General features: G+C 34.8%; 1 protein-coding gene across 1 annotated transcript; it reads right to left on the minus strand.

The window, feature by feature from the left end:
* Window positions 1-4144: 4144 nt before the first annotated feature.
* Window positions 4145-18315, minus strand: LOC113687985 (protein SENSITIVE TO UV 2-like). Its single transcript, XM_027205561.2, has 12 exons — window positions 17842-18315; window positions 16474-16512; window positions 15358-15476; window positions 12681-12781; window positions 12238-12584; window positions 11257-11325; window positions 9788-9870; window positions 7275-7595; window positions 7086-7192; window positions 6199-6350; window positions 5271-5467; window positions 4145-4650 (listed from the first exon to the last, which is right to left on the minus strand). The coding sequence occupies exons 1-12, from the start codon at window positions 18214-18216 to the stop codon at window positions 4386-4388; spliced, it is 2175 nt and encodes a 724-aa protein (XP_027061362.1). The 5' UTR covers window positions 18217-18315; the 3' UTR covers window positions 4145-4385.
* Window positions 18316-20458: the final 2143 nt, after the last annotated feature.

Consider the following 20458-nt stretch of genomic DNA (forward strand, 5'->3'; position numbering starts at 1 on the left):
ACCATTGGATAGTGTAGTTGGGACAGTGTGATTTTGGCCACCTTCTATCAATCCTTGTGCACAACCACATCTCCCTCTAAATTGGCAATTACAAGCCCTTTAGTGTTGCTACAAGTACATTACACTCAATAAAAATGAGGTGATTTTACTATTATATTATTGCAATGTCATAATGACTGAAGTTTTCATAGCTATGGGCATGGAAATGTAAACCTACTATGCACCCTAATCGAGTGTAGCCATTGGAGCACTATCCTGGTCCATATGGAGCTCAACACGCACCTACCATTTAAACTTGTATTCCTAATCTTTAATTCAAACGAGAATCATATGTACTAATTACTTGCCTCCTCATTTGTTCTATGTAGGTGGAATGTTGAGTTCAATCTACATAGGATTGCATGACATGTCCTACCCATATTTCAAGATCAATTGACAGGTCTACATCTCAAAGTGATATTTTACTTATGCCATGACTTTGTTCTTAAACTTTGCCTATGTACTCACCAAGCTAATAGAATATACAGACTTGTTTGAATAGCTAGATGGTCTTTGATTCTTCAAAAATTGGGTTTATTGGTTGGGAGTTTTGCTCCTATTATAGGGGAGATTTTGTCAAGATTTTTTTTAAAAAATTTATAAAATATTTGAACTTCACCCTAAATTTGTTATCTTTATTTCATTTGACAAAGTTGAGTGATGCATATGGTAATTTGCATATGGAGAACCTTTCAAATTATGGGTCATTTCATATTTGTTTTTCTATTTTCACAATTCATATGGCAACCATATTCGAAGAATGTTCTCACTTCTCTACCTAAGTAATGTATTGCAGGGCATGATATTTGGATGTCTGTCACGTATTTTATCTATCGGGAAGTCATTAAACCCTACCTTTCTCATCGGGTTGTGTGATAATTTGGGTTTCATCAGCCCTTACCTGACCTTAGATTGTCGAAAAACCGATCAGCACTGTATTCTCTAGATTGTCATGATAAAGGGAATCAAGACTGGACTACCACACATAGAACTTATATTGATGTCTGGATTGATTGACATGCGCATGTACAAGATGGTAATGTAGTTGAAGATCCTACATTTCCATCAGATGAGTATCTTCAGTGGAATTGAAAGCAGACAGTACTTTACGTTTCAAACCCAAGTAGGCACCCCATTTTCCCAAAAGGCTTTTAGGGTGATAGTGCTAGAGTAGAATATCTTGTAAGTTCAAAATTACATGATGTTCGTGAGACACATCTTATTTGATTTATTTTTTATGGTTGGCTTTATTAATCCTTATTCATTTGTATTTACTCTTTAGATGGATGCAATGTCGCACACATGGCACCGGACTCTATGACACTTAGTGACAAGCAACATAGGAGTTATTTTGGTGCAATGAAAGACTTTGCATCTACAACATTGCAGCATGTTAGGGAGTCATGACGACTTGCATTTTGCTCTCCACTAGTACCATAGGACATTCCATAACATGCGAACCAACGCCGTGCCAGCGAGCTCCTCAAAATGTCCATAGAGGTCAGCATGGAGATGGACGGCACTGTAGATTCCGATCATGAGGGCCTACCATCCAGGCTAGTTTCAATGGAGGGTTACAGACCATTGAGCACCATGTTGGTGCATCTACTCTAAACACATCTCAAGCCCAAGTCATGCAATAGCAAACTACATCCATTGGGAATTCCAGGTCGCCAGTGATTTTTCCAAAATTTACATCTAGTGGAAACTTACATCTTGATACTTCTGAATAGCATGCAGAAGGTATAGATGAAGTTCAGAGCACCAAAAAATCATGACATCTCGATACTTCTGAATAGCATGCAGAAAGTACAGATGAAGACCAGAGTACTGAAAATCATGACGCTACACTGGAGTCACAGATTACTCAAGTCAGTACAGTAGTGCCGAACCAACCATGTCGAACACAAAGAATACATAAACGCAGAGGATGTGGTACTCATGGAAAACTTGAAGAGCATTGATGACACACTAATGATGTAGTTGTTGTACAAATTACCTAAATCATACTTACATATGTTTTCATATCATTTTCCATTTATATACTACACAAACACGTACATAGTCTTGCTCTGATTCCCAATCTTTATTTCCACAAATGCTAGCAGGACAACTCAGTTAGGCATATCTTATTACTCAATTCATATGGGTACTCCTTTATACAAAAACAAAACCTTCATAAAATTACAAAGCAATGCTCTGTTTCCATGAATAAAAAAAAAACATAAAAAGGGGTAAAATACACTAACCTTGCCTCTAGTTCATACTAAAAGTTAGATACCTCCCCTCATCATTTCAAAATTAGATCTCCCTTATTATCAATTTCCATTCATCTAGTATTTGTGATATATGTGAATGTACAATTTCATCTATTACTTTTCGTATTCAAATTTTTCCTTTTGAGCATAAGAAAAGAGTTTTAATACTCCTCCTAGAAGGAAGTAGAAAAGGAGAGTTTTAGTCATGATGAGTGAAGACCCAACATATTAACAATTTCATTTTAATTTTTTTTATTTTGACCTATGAAAATAATGAAGTATAGATGCGTAGTTATTTCTATACAAAAGTGTATTAATCTTTTTTAGTCCCTAACATTTCCTTATTCAAACTTTTTTAGTCCCTAATATTTTTAATTTTATCTATTACTTTATTATTATTCAAACTTTTTTAGTCCCTAGCATATAAATTTAGAGCCAGTTTAGTCATAATGCTTATATTTACTCATTTCTCCGACTAAAAATAGTACGCATCTCTTACGTGGGCATAATTTTAAGGGCAAAACCGAAAAACACACTTCATTTTCAGTTGAGTTTTTCTATCTTTCCTTCATATTTCCCCAATTAAACCCTAATTGCCTCACATCAAAACCAAAATTGAAGAGGAAAAATGCAGCTGCAATTGGATGGCTGTGCAATTGAGGAAGAATAGCAAGAAAATGCAAAGAAGAAACTAACCTATTGAAAAGTACAATGGATCCAAACAACGAGCAATGTCTTTATGGAAAGGAACCCATCATTATGACTTCTTAGAAACCTGTAAATCCAGGGAGAAGATTCGATGACTGCCCAAATTATGGAGTAAGCTTTCTAAACATTCTCGTGTTCATCCGAGGGAGAGAAGTGTGTTTTCCGATTTCACCCTTGAAATTATGCCACGTGAGAGAGGCGTGCTATTTTTAGCCAAAGAAATAAGCAAATACAAACATTATAACCAAACTGGCTCATAATTTATATGTTAGGAGCTATTCTGGCTGATTTTAAATGTTAAGGACTAAAATTTTTTTTTTTTAAATGTTGGGGAGCAATTTGACAAATTTTCCTAAAACGAAATGAGGCGCTTCCGGCCATATAATTATCAAATCTTTTGACACAGAAGTATATCCCATCTTACGTATAAGTCTTTAATTGTCTATTACGATTTGGTTTGTACTAATATAATCAATAACTTGTAATATAAATGTTTAATAATATTGTATGCTTTTAGTTTTTATTTTCATTAATGCAAAATAGAACTGCTAGTACCTTGTATATCTGGGATAATATCAAACGAATTTCGATTTATAGGATTTTCTTTGTAGTCAAGGATATTATGACATTAAAAAATATAATTATTTTTTAAACAAATAAATTAATAGTTATTTTATTAATTTGATATTTTAGAGAATAAGATATAAATCTCTCATACAAAAGGACTCGGGGCACGGACGGTTGCACCTGCAACCGTCCCTGCCAATTTTGGTCATTATCAACACCATGTAACTTTCTTTGTACATCGTGTAACTTTTTTTTCACAGGATGTATTTTCACAACAGATAGTGGTGGGTCCCACACTTGGCGCGGAAATCGAATTACATGGTGTAATCTCAGCCGCACAAAATTTTGAGGGCCAATCTTGGCCCTCAACCGTGCAGGGACGGTCATACTGATGACCGTCCCTGCCCCAAATCCCATACAAAATGATAACCGTAACCTATAATAGGTTGCTAAGTACTTGAAAGGAAATATAGTAATGCAGCAAACTCTACCATGACTAAACGACATGACATCGATGCGTTAGATTTGTTTGAGGGAATGATTCCATTAAAATCACTAAAGGAACTGTAGAATTTTCCTTCAACAATTAGTCCTGTATAATAATGAATTATAAAACCAATATGCGATGCTTTATTACAGATCCAATACGAGACTGAACAAAAAGGTGTATATAAGCCTTTATCATATAACAAACAACACAACAAATGGGAACTAAAGAACTCGTAAACGTTTTGAGCTTTGCAACAAATAGGTCCTAACAAAATGAAGTTGCTTTCATAAAGTCCGAACTCTTTGTTCAACTGTTGAAGCATATCATGATACACCATCTCCCAAGAATGTAAAAACTCTTCTCTTGAACACCCGAGCTAGTTCCACAATTTCAGATTCCCTGATCTGCTTTGTTATGCTGTCATCCTGCCACAAGAACTTGCCCTTGTGGGATAATCTTTTTGCAACATCAATTGTCAAGCTGGTTACCTCTCTACCGCTGGTTAATGCTTGCAAAACAGCAGTGGAGAATTGAGGATGCGAAACAAGTCTATTTAAAAGTATAAGAGCCTCACGTATTACCAAGGTTCTGCAAAAAGAAAAATAGAAAGTAAAAGATCAGAGAGAGTTTCTCCGGTGCCTATATTATGCAAAACCTACAGTTCAGTCTAAAAGCAGCTCTAAGACACAGGACACCTGGTAACAAGAAGTTTATGACAACTAACTCCGAGAATTTTTTCTCTTTTTAACAGTAAGCTTTGTTTAGGGATAGATTACATATCATTAAAAAAAAAGTAAAAAACATGTATGAGCTAAAACAATGGAGGTCACATATCACCTGGGAAATTACAGAACCAAAAGAACAAGAGCAGTAAAGAAAAGAGTTATTGGCTCCAAATTTAGAAATAGATTAATTTTTCTCTCTTATTTATCTATTCATCCAAACACATTATAGTAATACATATGCAGATATGGAAATAAGTGTTAACTTGGTCCCAGATGTAAAAATACATCCATCTTCCTCTCTTAGATTATCTATTCGTCCAGAAACATAGCATATATACAAATATATGGTCTTTGTCTAGTACATGTTTATGCTTTTAATCACAAATACGTCGCTACATTTTATGCAGGTACAAGTACAATTATGAATGCAGTTGATATTTCTGTAGTACACAAAAGCACCTATAAAATCACAGATTAACAAACCTTTCTCTGAAGACTTCAACAGACTGAGCAGAATCCAGAGGTTCAAGGTTCACATCGGACGCCAAGCTTTCCAAAATACTTGCAAGGATATTAGTCCTTTCTGGAAGCCTATGATTCAAAATAATCCCAAGGCCAGCTTTTCCAAGTGATGCTATGAAAGCTAGCACAGTTACAGCACATCTTCGAAGCTTCAATTCCTGAAAGATGAGCAAATTCAATGTGAAGACATCGACAAATTCTCTGTCCAGTACCATGATTTCTTTCCCAAAACTCCAAATAGGCAGGCAGCAACTTAAGCACTCGGGTGTAATAGTATTTCATTAGTGAAAGCATTCCCCAGGAAAAGCTGAATACTTACTTGTTTCAGGGAGTCAAGTTTAGGGTACATGATCAGGTTTTGGACTAATCTTAAAAGAGAGAGCAGTAGCTTTGCGTACAGCATATTAAGAGCACAAAGATTTGCGGTAGAAAAACAGCCCCTCAAGTATTTCCTACGGTTCTCAAATAAAAGCCAGATCAAATGAAACTTTTTACCCCTTGTACAATCTTTCCAGCATTAATTTCTCAATGCTAAATCAAAGAAATCTCATTTAACATTGGTGTAACTCAACCAATATTTGGATAGCTCTAAATCCACATATCCATATAATCTTCTGGCAATAGATTTATTTCCAGAAAATTATTAAAGGTTTCTAAAAATTTCAAGCAAAATGAATTTTGATGAACTTATTAGTTTCTTAGGAGCACCTAGACTACTCAAGTGGCCATATGAATTTCAAGATATAACTTGTTGGAAGTCTCATATGAAAAGGAAAGGCACCTATAAGAGCAGGCAAATTTTGATGTTGTTCAAGAATAAACAGAGATGTTGAGAAGACAATAAATCACTCATAGAAATATGTGAATAAGCCTTGCCTAGCATAATTACCTTCGTGCTATTTCCAGTGCAAGTGACGCATTCTACCAAACCATCCATTATTGCATTGAACTCTCGAAAAGATGGATGAGTTTTAGCATCAAGCTCAGCACTTACTGCAGCCTCACCATTCTCCATACAAAATGCAGCTGTTACTTTGGGACCTTTGTTCAAGACAGCCAGATAAAGTATTAGCCACAACACACCACTTACGACGGGAAGAGACCCAAAAAAAGGATATGGCCAGATGCATGATGTATCATGTGAAAAAATAAAATTGCATAATGTGAAAAAGAAAATGGCAAACCTCAATAGCATGTTGCCCAAGTTGTGTAACGTCCCAGAAAATACATAACTATTGCCCAAGTTGTGTAATCAAGTATATAAATAAATCCAGAAAAAAAACTCATTATCTAGCATAATATGTGGATGCCTTGGTATTTCATCAATAATAAACTCTAAAGACATTTTATAATAAAAGAAAGGGATATAAAATTTCTGTCAGGCTTATCGAGACATCGAAAGTAAAACAAGAAACACACATCAGTTTATATAGCCATCAAGCAAATCAAGGTTGCTGCTAAAAAACAATATGAAAGGAAAATTTTCCAGTGAGTCAGAGGTGAAGAAGCTCTTTTCATTTGACAAGTAATGATGAAGCAATCTGTTTTTGACCAAAACCTTAAGAATCAATATTCTTTTGCAGTGTCCTTTTGCAGAAAAATAGAAAAGTACAATACTTGCTTCTCCAGAAATACAAGCATAGCTGCATCCAGATTAATCAGCACATCTAGAGATGAAAGCAATAAACATTACCAAACTTTGAACTAAAAGTAGATGGCATACACAAATTCACAAAAAACTCAAAATTTAAGTCTAGATATGGTGTCGGTGCTCACAGTTAAGTAGCTGGTAAAGAAGATTTACAGCTTCCTTTCGCAAACAAAGACCAGTTTCCTTCCTCAATAGCTGTGATATGCATTGAAATACTGGATCTGCTGCAAATCTATAGCAGGGCAAGCTATATGAACCTTATAGAAATCAGAAGATGTGCAAGAGACAGATAAGAAAAACCATTCAAAACTTACTTCTCCCTCTCTGAGTACACAGTAGAGCTTATAAGAATCATATTCATAATAGAAACCGCTTCGAGTTTCACATGTTCTTCACTATTTGTCATGGCAATTTGGCTCATGAGCTCAAACAATGAGACCCATTCAAAATTTGTTAGGCAAGGAATGGAAAATTTTCTTTTGGCATTTAACCATTTTACCCCCGGGTGAGAATCCCATTGGTTCAATACATTCTTGGCATTACGATAGAGAGAACTTCCTTGCTTGAGTGATTGCTCTTCGCCAATGCCTGCCAGAATGTGCTCAGCAGAAGGGCCAGTAACGATTATGTTCTCCCTGGTACAGTACACTGGAAAAATCAAACATATAACAGAAGAAGATGAATGCCGCAATCTCAGAATGTCAATGCATTTTTTTCCTGTCTTTATTTCTTTTAATTTCCAAGAGACATAAAAGAGTAGGTGATGTGGAAAAACCCAGGAAATGTATATTCACACTTACAGAAAAATGATACAAAAATACAAAAGGAAAGAGCTATTTCAATTGAGAAATGAAGAGTACATGGCACCAATAGTACCTAACTTTTTAGTGAGTGGCACTTTGGTACTCCATCTTTCAAGTGTTTATTTGAGTAACTAATCTTTAACCATTGTAACTGATAGGTTCAGCACATAAATTTATGTAGAAATTGGTAGCCGAACTTGATCAAGTCCCAGCCACATGTGCCCAAAGTAGGGTCAACTTCAGAATAAAAAGTTTAGCAGTCAATAATTAAGCCAAACGAAAAATACAAAAATAAAACGAAGGGATGAAAGAAAGTCAGCAGCATATCCTTCTCGTCCTCTCCCATGATCCCACTCCAAAAAATTTCCATAGTTTCTTCTATTCTCAAACAATTCTCAATGGATTTCTTCCAAAATCCCAAAAGTCAAACCCTTAAACTCATATTAGCAGTTAAGATACCAACAAATCAAATTCAAAGCAGGTTTTAATAAAAAAAAAAAAATCATCAGTTAAACTAAATAAACCAAACCCAAAAAATAAGGGCAATATGAGCACTCAAGATATCAATACATTGATTTACAAGGGACATTAATCATCTTAACCATCCCTTTTATTTTATGTTTTTAAATTCTAGATTGAACTCATTACAACATTGCAAATATTCCAATGGGTTGTAGAAAAGAAATTAACCCCAAAAGAATTCATCTCAACTGGGAGTTAAATAAAGAAGAAGAATGGAATTTAGAAAAGGTTGGTGTGGATGGATGAAGTTTTCTATCAATGTCAATGACGTGGGTTAGATGATTGACAATGATGAAATGATGAATATTGTTATCATGTTGATGATTGGAGTCAATGATGTACCAGATAATGATGATGTTGAGGCTGAATTTGAGCAGATCCCTTAAAAATTTTGATATTCTTTTTTTTATCATTTGCCATTATTATTATTATTATTATTATTATTAATTTTTAAAAGTTAAGTGCTAACCATTTTTTCACACGACAAGCAGCGAGTACCAATTTCCACTGGAATAGTTCCATTGAACCTATTGAAAACAATTTCAAAAGATTTGATACTCAATAGTTCTGCTGTACCAAAGTTTGGGTATAATTGATACCCCCTACTACACAAAAAAATTTGAGTGTTATATGGCATCATAAATTGCTCAGAAGATGTACTAGGAGTACCCTACAGCTAAAATCTCAAGAATAAAAAACCTCAAAAAGAGAATTAGTAAACAATACTATTACCGTTAAAAAGTAAATAAGAGTATTATCGCTTGTTATATACAACTACTCCGGAGATCTCTTCAAGAATCCTCTTCAGAAATGCACGTAAGGTCATAAACAACTAGTTAGATTTAAGAAATTGAGAGAGAGAGAGACAGAGATATCAGCAATTTATCTATTGTGATCTCTACACCAAAATTTTCTATACAAGCATTGCCTAATCAATTATGCTAGAGGTGAGTTCCATAAGTCCTTCCAAAAATTCTTAAATGAAATGTAGCAAAGTAGGCTACATCAAGTTACTGATTAGTATCTTATGGATCAATTTAATTCCTAATTATTAGGCACCCCATCGCACTTGTCAGCAAAACCACATTTGGCAAAAATTAAGAATATGTTAGTAATTTTTCCTCTCTTTCTTTCATGTCTTACTTTTTTGGGATCTATATAGTGGTCAAGTATTGGGGAGTGAAACACTATTGATCTCCAACATTCCAAGTACACGTTTTCCACATGTTTACCTTCTGTTATGCTAATTAAACTCAACATGGAGAAGTGAACATCCACAGAAAAGGCAAGACCAATTTGACAAACTAAAAACTTTCACCAGCCACCGGATGGCTTTTCTCCAAAGATATCCACATTAGGAGAGTTATCAAGCAAAGAAAACAAAGGTGTTCCATCAAATGGCATTGCAAGAATGTTACAATGTACAAAATCAGATCAATGCAGAGAGACAGGCATGACAGAGAGGAGGGCAGAAGGGGGGAGAGAGGCAAAGGGAAATATACCTCCTACCAATTTTCTTTTGCATATGGGAAGCATGCTTTATAACCACATGTAAGACACGCAAAGATCTATAAACAATGACACCCTGCAACCAGATCATTTCAAAAGCAAACATTAGCAGTAAGCATAAATTATTTGATGCTTAAAATTGGTATCTAAAATCTACAAATGACTTCCTAGTTAGAACAAGAATGCATGTCCAAGCACAAAAAGTTATATTTGTGACTACCAGGTTGAAGCAAGACAAATATACCCAGAGTTTATACCAGAAATGCTTAGTTCACTTGTATAATCCAAGTTCACAAGACAAAGCTCACCCCCTTTAAATGTTGCTTCTTTTCTAAAACTATAACAGAAATAGGATGGTAAAGTAAATAGTACTACAAAAAATGCATGAATCATAATAAGACAAGCAATCAAATGAAGATTGAAGAAGCAAATTGAAGTTTCTAGTAATCCACTTTATGTTTTATATAAGCTTAAAGAAGTCCAAATTCAAAGAGACACCAGCAAAAGAATTTCAATGACAAGACCCGAAGCAACAAGGTGAGTATTGCCCTTGTAGATGTTCAATTCACAACTTAATAATTTTTCTTATCCCTTAGAATGTGCTTCTGCTCACTCCATTAAAAATCCATTATTCTTTTTGTTAAAGAACACATTTTGATTTGAGTAGAGTTCAGTAGTTTGTAATAGAATTTATTTATTTCCCCAGCACACTGCCCGATTGTGGGGCAAGAAATTAGCAATTAGTACTGCTCGAAGGCCACCTGCACTAAATCTGACCACAAACAAGAAAAGGAAGCAAGTTTGTTATCAACGAACTTATAAATATAAAAAAATGAATTTGATATTCCTAATCTTACATAGTCAATGCAGTCTCTATAGTCCAGAGGACCCTCCAATGTGGCACTGATACTTTAATACAACGAAAATAGTAATACTAGCACAAAATTTTTGGAAGTTAATCATAGATAACTGAAGCATAAAAATCCACCATTTCGGGCGTCCCAAATCCCACAAAATGTCATCCACAAATTATGCATCAATAGATCTAGAATGAGACCCACTACAATCTGCACAAAATAGTAGAACACGCAGCTGTATGAACTAAATGACATACTTGGGATCAGTCAATGCCTGAAAAGTGGAAGACATTCATTCATGCAGTCTTAGCCTATACTATGCTTCAACTCTTTAGAGAAGAACTAAAAAAAAATCACAATCTTGCCATCCACATTATCATCCATGACCAAGCATATACAAAAGCTCCTACAGCTCTACCTATCTTCTCACAAAACTAGTAACCAGCTTTGCTTTTTCACTCTGCCATAAGACTAGACAATACATATCAAGGATGTTCCTCAGAATTGGGGGGTTAAAAGTGTATCATAAACTTTTTGTAAACAGGGAGCTTGAGGGATTAAAAAATAAATAAATCACTCAAGAAATTCACACTACCAAAGCTTACATTTTTCAGCCTGCAACAATCAACCAAAGCTTCCAGCAAATCTTCCAATCTTACCATTTGATTACCAATCTGCAATGGCATAGAAATGTTCAAAACTGAGTATTTATTTGAAAGTAACTCTGAAAATAACAGCCATGAAGTTTATTAAAGTGAGCATTTAATTTATATAAAACAAACCAGACTAAACCTCAATTAGAAGAGCCTTAAACTGTTAAGTGATTTATATAAACTTTCTGAATATGATCCCACATCAAAAGCAGCATACAGTTCTCCTTCACGGGTGTGTAAAAGGAGAAAAAAGTCATCCTAAAGTGAGAAAATTATCTTTCTTTATATAATAAACCTGACTTTCTCACATGGTCCCAATTACAGCTCAATTACAAGAAGCCGTTAACTGTTACTGAATTATCTGACTTTCCTGCCATGGTCCCACATCAAAAGTAGCATAGATTTACTCCTCCATTCGTGTGTTAAACAAAAAGATTAATACTTTATCTAAGATTTTAACTATAAAATGGTACAGAAGACCAGGATATTTAAAAAAAAAAAAAAGAAGAAGAAGGAGCCGAGAACACAGATGGTACATGCTCCAGAAAGAGTTTGGTATTATCTTTAAGCAGATAAACTTTGAGAAAATTTTCAATACCTAACCAATTAAACATGTTAGCCCTGTTAGCATGATCCCCTCCAATTTCGTCATAGCGATTTGAAAATAGTTATAACTCTTGTTATGCTATTATCAGTATTTAACAACATATATGATTCACCTTTCAACTTAAAAAATAAAAATACGAGTCATAAATAGATATCAACTGAATATTTAATTTTCAAGGAGGGAACACTATTTACTAACATAGTTCTACATAATCCACAAAAATCTTAGCCATCTCAAACCTTTTGTAATAGGTTCTCTAAGTTGGTCACAAGATCTTTTTCAAATGAAATATCAGAAATAAATATTAAAAAAACTAGTCATTTTACCTTGGTCAACATGAGGTAAAGATGTAAGATTATTGCAGCATCAGTGGAATGAGATAAATGGTGGTGATCCTTCAAAGGGACATTGGATTTATGCATAGGGTGTTCCATCATTGTATTGGAATGTAAACTCAAGTACAAGTACCCAAAAAGGACTTTTAAATCTGCTTCACAACTCCCAAATAAATTTAAAGCTAAATTTTTTCCTAATCTGTCATCTGATAAATCCCATACATCTAGCAACTTCTTGTGATGATGACAACCAACAACTACATCATTTCTACAGCACGAATTATCACAGTCACCAGCATCCTCTGTCTGAACTCCAACCGCTTTACTAGGTGATGTACCTAATATACCAAACAACAATGCAGAGATGAAACATGCATAAGAAATAATAAAGCTGCATAAGACCTAACTTGTCCCATCTCTAGATATATACTCACGTGGATGAACACTGATGCCAAACAATTCATTTGACGAATTATTCTTTTGACATTCTGGCAGGACTCCATCATCATCATGATCCTTTCCAACAGAATGACACCTGCCAATGGGAATAATGTCATTTAGAAATGACTACAACAAAGTAGAGCACAATGTAAATAGAAAAACATAATGTTCCACTAATTTGAGTATTAAGCAGTATTTGACTAAAGGGTAATGTCAAACATCCCTTCAAGTCCAAGCAATGATGTATCACTAGTGCATGCCTATCTCACCTTGACAGACCCAACACTCCTCACTGAAAGGCAATCCTAGAATGCCAATGGAAAACAAGTTGGAAAACGTGTCCAGGATGGAAGGTTAGTAATTAAAGCTTTATTTCTTTCAGATTCTAAAGATTTAGAGGACAGTTGCCTACCTTTGGATTCTATTTGTTCACAAATTTGAAAAACTTTTAGTAAGCTTTGCACCCTAAAAAGTTTGGATAACATGACCCATGCAATTTTTATGCACTTTAAAGAGCTTAGATCTTTAAGGATAAGTTCCCAAGAATTGGACATAACATGAAACATAATATAGTGGAAGCTGCTGCTGCACCATTTGGTTTTTGATGTTGTGGAGAGAGAGATGACCTAACTTTTGAATTAAGAAACTGAACATCCTTTTTCTGGGTCTATCATAGTCTTCCAACTCATAGTACCGCCTTCACAAAGATGCTGAAAATTTTACTCATTATTTTAAGTAATAATTTAACAGACTGGTAGCACCTATGGGTAACACTACTATAGACTGATAGTCACCTGCTGGCTGCTCCTCACTGCCCCCCATAAAAATCTGGATTTTGTAATGGACAACTCAAAGATGCTTGCTCCACCACTATTATCTGGGATTACCTGTTAGTGTAGTCTGTAATGTTTAATTTTAAAGTAAACAAATGGTTTTTTTTTTTTTTTTTTTTGGAGTGGTTTCTGCTGTCTCACATAGTGACAGTTACAAAAGTCATCTTTTAGTCAATAAAAAAAAAAAAAAAAAGCAACGTTCAGAAAAAGGTGTCAAATATAAGAGATTTGGTATTAATTAAAGGACATATGAGTTAAAACTAAGAGACAACAGTTCAAGTATTAGGAGAAAGAGGATGCCTTTACATGAACAGATCCCAAGAATCTATAAAAAACGAGTTGGTCACATATACTGTTAGAGGACAAAGAAAAAGTCTAAATAATACCCATAGTAATGCTTTATGGGGTTCCATAATTTTGATGTATTTAAAATGATTGAAGCTCAAGTCTGACTATACTATATCCTGGAGACAGTATCACAGTGAGGAAATAGTTATTTCAAGCCTCAAAACCATTGTTATTGTGAAAAACCCTTGTATTGTTCCTTGGTTTCCTCTCTATGACATATTCCTATGAAAAAACAGTTTTATAGCCTTACACTCATTAAATGAGACATTGATGGTTCAACAAAAGCAAAATCTTGAAAAATAGATATTTCCAGCTACTTTACCAAAAATGCTATTCTGTCCACCACCCTAAAAGTGTCAGCTTTTATGGGTTTTCTTCCAGAAGTACCTATACCTTATTTTATCAAAAATTTTGATTAACTCAATTCTCAATGTGAATAACAATTAACTACTGAAAGTTCTAATGACAATATGAGACTTTCAAAAAAGTTATAAAAAATGTAAAACAAAAGGTCCAAATACTGAACAGTTGACAAGAATAGAAAAAGTTACCAATTTCAGGTTATGTTTGATGGGACTGAATTATTTTTACCAACTTCTGGTGTTCGGTTGCATAAGTGCGGAGAAAAAAAATTTCGGATGAAAAATATGTTACATCATTGGGCACAAAACAACTTATTAACTGAAGTTATTTTCCTCCCACATGTTCGCCATTTCTTTTTACGCTTTCACTTGCTCTTTCATATGATACAACTGCACTAGCAACAGTACTAGGCTCTCAAATAATCTTCACCCATCTCACTTGGTGGATCTTGCCTGCAATTTTCCAATGCAACTTCCAAAAACCTCATGAAAACTAAAAAGACTCAAAGTTCTTGGTTCCTTCTTTGAGGGTTCACTTCTATAGATCATAAACAGACTCTGGATTGGATGAGGAGCTTATTTGATCTAATTGTACCTTTAATACTGGGGTATGGATTCCCTGAAAGAAGATACTCTCTCTTTCTTTAGAAAATAATTTGATTAATCTGAAAACAATTTCATGAGATTTTTCTACTGATTAATGATTACTTTTTCTTGCCATGGGGTGAGGATGGGGATGAAATGGGCAGGGAGGTGGTGTTGGTGGTGCTATTGGGAGGAGGTTTTTGACTCTGAAAGTGACAAGATGGGAAAGCACATCAATTGGATGGTAGCTTTGGTGGTCAGCATATGGTACCATGGGTTGGAAGGAGTGATGGGTTGGGGAATTGGGCATCCAACAGCAATGACGGGTCTTTGATTTCTAGGAGATCAAATTCACTAAGTCAACAAACACAGGAACATGAAGACAAAAGCAATTTTTTTCCATGAGGTTATTTTCTTTGGAAAAATTTTTCCATACAAAATATCTTACACCTAAAGAAATGGACCCTCAGTGCAATGGGAAAAGTGACCTGCAATTCTACAGACAAAGGACAGAACAAGCATCAAAGGACAGATGCACTCACAAGGAAATACTATTTGCAGGGCAGTCCTCCGCTTCTCTGGCTTCAATCCTTGCAGATATGAATTTCAGTTGCTCTTCTTTCTTGTCTCTTTGTTTTTTTAGGTCTATGCACTCCTCCTCCTAGAGTGGCACAATGATTCATTACCTATGAAAGCACTCACCAGCCATGATTTTCAACAATATCAAACACAGTAATGGATCATACTTCAGCCTTTGCTAGATTAGTGTTTAAATAAAAAATAACATAATATGATGGTTTTCAGCTTTTGGAATACCTGCAATACAAATTAGCATGAACAACATATGGACTGTCACTACCATAACCATATACCAAAAATATTCTAATCTTGAATTAGGAAGAGACATAAACGTCAATGGACTTATCCAACGGCTAGGTCGTAACTCTGAGAGAGAGAGAGAGAGAGAGAGAGAGAGAGAGAGAGGGAGAGCTTAGAATGAAGTCAGCCTCCAAGATAGCACAATTTCATATTCACTGGCTGACTATGAGTTGATGGATATTAAGAAAAACTAAAGTAGACAACTAACAGCAGACAGAATAGTCACCAATTAAAACAGAAACTAAAAATCAAGCCAAAGAAAATGAAAATCTAGTAATTTAGACTTTTTGGCTCCAATTCTTGCATAGTTTTCAAATCTAAATTTCAGTCTGGAACAAGCTATGTGAGTATAGGTGCATCTGTCCATTGGAAATTACCTTTTAATCAAGTAAGTCCTTTTATTGAACCAAAAACAAGAGAGTATATCTTATATACATTGACACTGTATAACACTTATCACCATTGGATCCATGACATGTGCAAAAGTTGGATTTCAAATCCAAATTTTGCATAGTTGTCATTCATCCAGCACTGACAGTGTATACACTTCAGTGTAGGAAAGATTAATTCAAAACATAAAAAATCTTATAAATTTTTAAGCATTCCGAAATACTTCCTGCACTAAATAAGATCCTTCCAACTTATGCCAATTCTTCTTTTCTTTCTTTGCACTACATCAAAAGAGAGTTGAATTTGAAGTTCCTTCTGAATACAGTATACAAGAAGAATTACTTCAATGATTACCCACATCAATTGATATATTCACAGAACGTACATACCAGAACTTTAAGCTGCTCCGAGACATGACCAAGCTCTCTCTGTAATGCAATTCCCACAATGCACACAATATCAGGTGAAAATTGACAAAATTCAAGTTTTTGAGTCAAAGACATCAAAGGCAAACTTTCTATGTTAACAAAAGCATAAAAAGTTCATTTAGTTTTGCCTCTCATCAAAGTTATTACCAGAATGTGTATCTTTGAACAAGTCAAAATGTTTACACATAATTTGCGGAGATTTTTGTCTACCCCATGTTTTCTTCCAACAAACTGATTCTTGACTGCTTTAAGAAACAGAACAAACAAACAGAACTTTTCCCTTTGACTTAACTTCTTAATTTGGTAAATAAAACTACTTCTAGTAAATGCTACAAAAGCTGCAAGAATGAAGCTTGTCGACATTCATAATTTTTGATAAACTATGAGAAGCATATGTTATTGATTGTTTTGAAAACTTTAACCACCCAAATGCTTGAACAGAGTACACATGCACTTTTTAGCTATAGGCATACACAACATGTTACATAAAAAACTATACATCTTATCTACAAATACTTGTACATGTTCCAATATTGTCCCACTATTTCGTTACAACAGTGTGTGTGCATGTATGGAAACATGTATTCCGCTACGATAGTATGTGTATGTAGGGAAGCATGTAACAAATACGCTCTAAATTAAAGTCTATCAATTGTGAAAACTTTTATAGTAGCCAGGTTTAAGTTGAGAGTTGAACTTTAAACTGATCAAAATGAAATCTAGGAACATCATAACTGCCAAGAAAAATTAGGAAAAACATCAATCTTGACCACCAGCATAAAGGACAAAAAGTAGAATCCGGTGGTGATTTCTCCTTGCTTGGATGCCTAATTGGTAATGAGGCCATACTTTTAAGATATCTATTAAAGGCCATTTGCAAATATACACTTTTTTTTTGCTATTAGAAAAGTCTGTACAAATATCCTCGATAAAAGCTAGCCGAAGATTATGCTCTTTATAAATTAGGGATCCAAAACAAGCCCTTTTCAGTTTCTCCAAAACCTTTCAAAATCTAAAATACCATGGGAGAAACATAGAAAACACATTTCCTTCCACATTTTCCTATTTGTTCCTTTTGCTCCATTATGACTTGCAAGATACTAAAAGAAATACTATGAAAATCACAAAAAGAATAATCCACTTAAGCAAATAATAGTGCTCTTACCCAAACTGTCTAAATGCCTCCAAAAGTGATGAGCATACAAAAGGAACATCCTATATGATTGCCGAACATCATCTAACAAAGCAAAAAAATCTTTACTTTGGACACTATCTACGACAAAGAATCAGTAGATTGGAAACATTTCTAAGCATCAGTAAAATCCTAACCTTTAAGCCATCGATTTCTCGTTCTGTGGCGCTTTCGGGGCCACCGGGGATGGAAACAGAAATAGAGGAGGAAGCGAGAGACCGGTGTCCACGGCCACCTACCGCTGAAGTGTCATGGACTCTCTGAGACAACTCCCGAGGAGGAGAGTAGCTAATGTTTCCGTACGGCGGAACAGGATGCGGTGAAGGCTGAAGAGGAGGTTGTGGGTGGTGGTAAAGGAGTTGCTGCTGCCGCTGTTGTGGTGGTGGTGATTGTTGTTGTTGTTGTGGTTGTTGAGTGGCGGAGGTTGTTAATAATGCTAACTCTTCGGCTTGCACGAGCTGGTCCAGGAAATCGGCGTCCCATTCTTCAACTTCGAAACCCTCAGTCGCCATTTCAAGAGGAGAGCGTTTTGACCCGTGCTACAGCCAGTGCTCGAAACTGAGGCATGTGCCTGCATTCTACAATTTATGACCGCCCAAAAAAATGCATTATTCCTATTCTCATCTTCTGGATGGTGTGTTTTATGAGAATTTGCCTAAAATTTTGCAACAGAGCTTACCGTTGAATTTTTACGGGATCAATTATTTTTGAAGATATTTGTTAAAATTTTACTATAATACACTGTAAAAATTTTACAAGAAGCATTTGGATCTTTACAGATTAGATATTTTTCAGGATACGTACTGAATTTTTATAGGATTAAGTATTTTTGAAGATATTTGTTAAATTTTTATTGTAAATTATTATAAAAACATTATGAAAAACTTGTTGGTCTATATGGATAAGATATTTTTTGGAATATGTATCAAAAACTATACTCTAGTATTTTATCTCAATAACTTTTCACTTTTCACTCTAGTTATATTTTGAGATGTTTTTAAAATTTAAAATTTTATTATGATATTTTTAAAGATTTGCTGAATCCTTCCTACTACAACCATCCATTAGTAGCATCACTCACCTCCTCTCTTCTCTCTTCTTCTTTTACTCATATTTGTTGAATCCTTCCTACCACAATCATCCACTAGGGGCAGCACGATTGGATACCTATATCAAATGTGATTTGGTTTATTCAACCCTAATTTATCGAGTTAGCAATTTTTCGACACTAATCTGTCTTCGGATACCCAAGAATAAAAAAGGGGTGGGTCATAGGGTATCCAACTCTAATGCAAGAAGTAAGAACTTCATTAGCTAGTCCATAATTCCAATATTAATACTAAAATGTAACCCAAATCCAAATCTCAATTTTCTCAAACATTTCATCCAACAATCCATTACAAGTCATTCTCAAATATCCAATACAAATTAGAATTACAATATCTAATAGATAAATTTAATTTTCATTAGTACACAGTACATCACATTAAACAGAACCAATTTTTCAACTAAGAACATAAATCAAAACATTAAACATCAATGAAAAAAGTGTATGCATCTACAACACACTACAACACATTAAGAAGAACGAGTAATTCTTCAAATTTTCAATCTTCAATGTTAATAATAGAATGCTCCTCTGTCAAACTTGAAATTTTAACAAAACAAAAGCATCCAAAAATGAAATTGGCATAAGTTGAAACTCAAATCAATAAGATAATTTTTAAAACAAAGAAAACAAGAATATGAAAAGTATTACCTATTTCCATATCTTCAAGTTCAGCTAGGCTTTCTTCCAAATCAATGGGTTGATTACCCTTGTGAATCCATTCTTGTCCACAAATTATAACCTCCACCATTCTTGGAGTTAAAGAGATTTGAAAAAAATCCAACACAAGCCCTTCAATACTAAAACAGACTCTGAAGCAACTGTAGGCACCAAAATAGCTAATACATCTCTAGCAATTGCAGCAAAAATTAGGAACCTACAAGCATTATCTCTCCACCAATCCAATATGTGAAATTTTGGATAGTGAAGGACCTTCCTTCATTTCCATCAAGTAGATGTCCAATTCTATTTTATTATGAGTGCTATCCAATGTATCAGCTTTCTGAAAGTACCTTGCATACATATAATTTGATGCCCCATTAGCTGTAATTGTATCAATATCCATTTTATTCATTTCCCTAAGCTGAGTTTGACTTACCAAGTCCCTTTGAGAGAAAAAATATATATATAGTTCCTCTCTCTAAGTGAGAGCTTCCTTTCCACTGGGTGGGAGTAAGAGCCCGGCAAAATTCAAAATTCACAGTTTCAAAACTCAAAATACAAACTTCTTCCAAACAAACAACAGTGCAACCACAAACAACAACAGATCCTTACCAAAAAATCCAAACAAATGTAAAGGCAGAGAACATTGGAAGGCTCGAATTCAGAAAGCAGAGGACCGACACTCATTGAATTCCATGGTGTAATTAATAGTTCCACATTTATGATGTCTCAGATTGGCTGACCAGCTCCACTATTAGAGGCAAAAAGGCGAGAGGAAGGAAGGTTTTAAATGCTAGTGGACCTTTGTGGAAAGCAAGAAATTCAGGTATAACAGTTATGTATCACTCTACCATGCCTTAAATTCTGCATTTTTTTGCATGGCTAGGGTTGTATTGTGCCTATCTGGTAGTGTATTTACATAGAAAAGATAGTAGCTTGGGTCATTTTCTTCACTAGTTTTTCAACTTCTTTTCATTGGTTGG

The sequence above is a fragment of the Coffea arabica genome, chromosome 5e (assembly GCF_036785885.1).
Source record: "Coffea arabica cultivar ET-39 chromosome 5e, Coffea Arabica ET-39 HiFi, whole genome shotgun sequence".
Lineage (NCBI taxonomy): Eukaryota > Viridiplantae > Streptophyta > Magnoliopsida > Gentianales > Rubiaceae > Coffea > Coffea arabica.

Coding starts and splice junctions, on each gene's coding strand:
- LOC113687985 (XM_027205561.2), bottom strand. CDS start 18,216: ATGGCGACTGAGGGTTTCGAAGTTGAAGAATGGGACGCCGATTTCCTG. Junction 12,585..12,680: donor TGGCATCAGTGTTCATCCAC/GTGAGTATATAT, acceptor TTGGTATATTAG/GTACATCACCTAGTAAAGCG. Junction 11,326..12,237: donor TTTACCTCATGTTGACCAAG/GTAAAATGACTA, acceptor ATGCCATTGCAG/ATTGGTAATCAAATGGTAAG.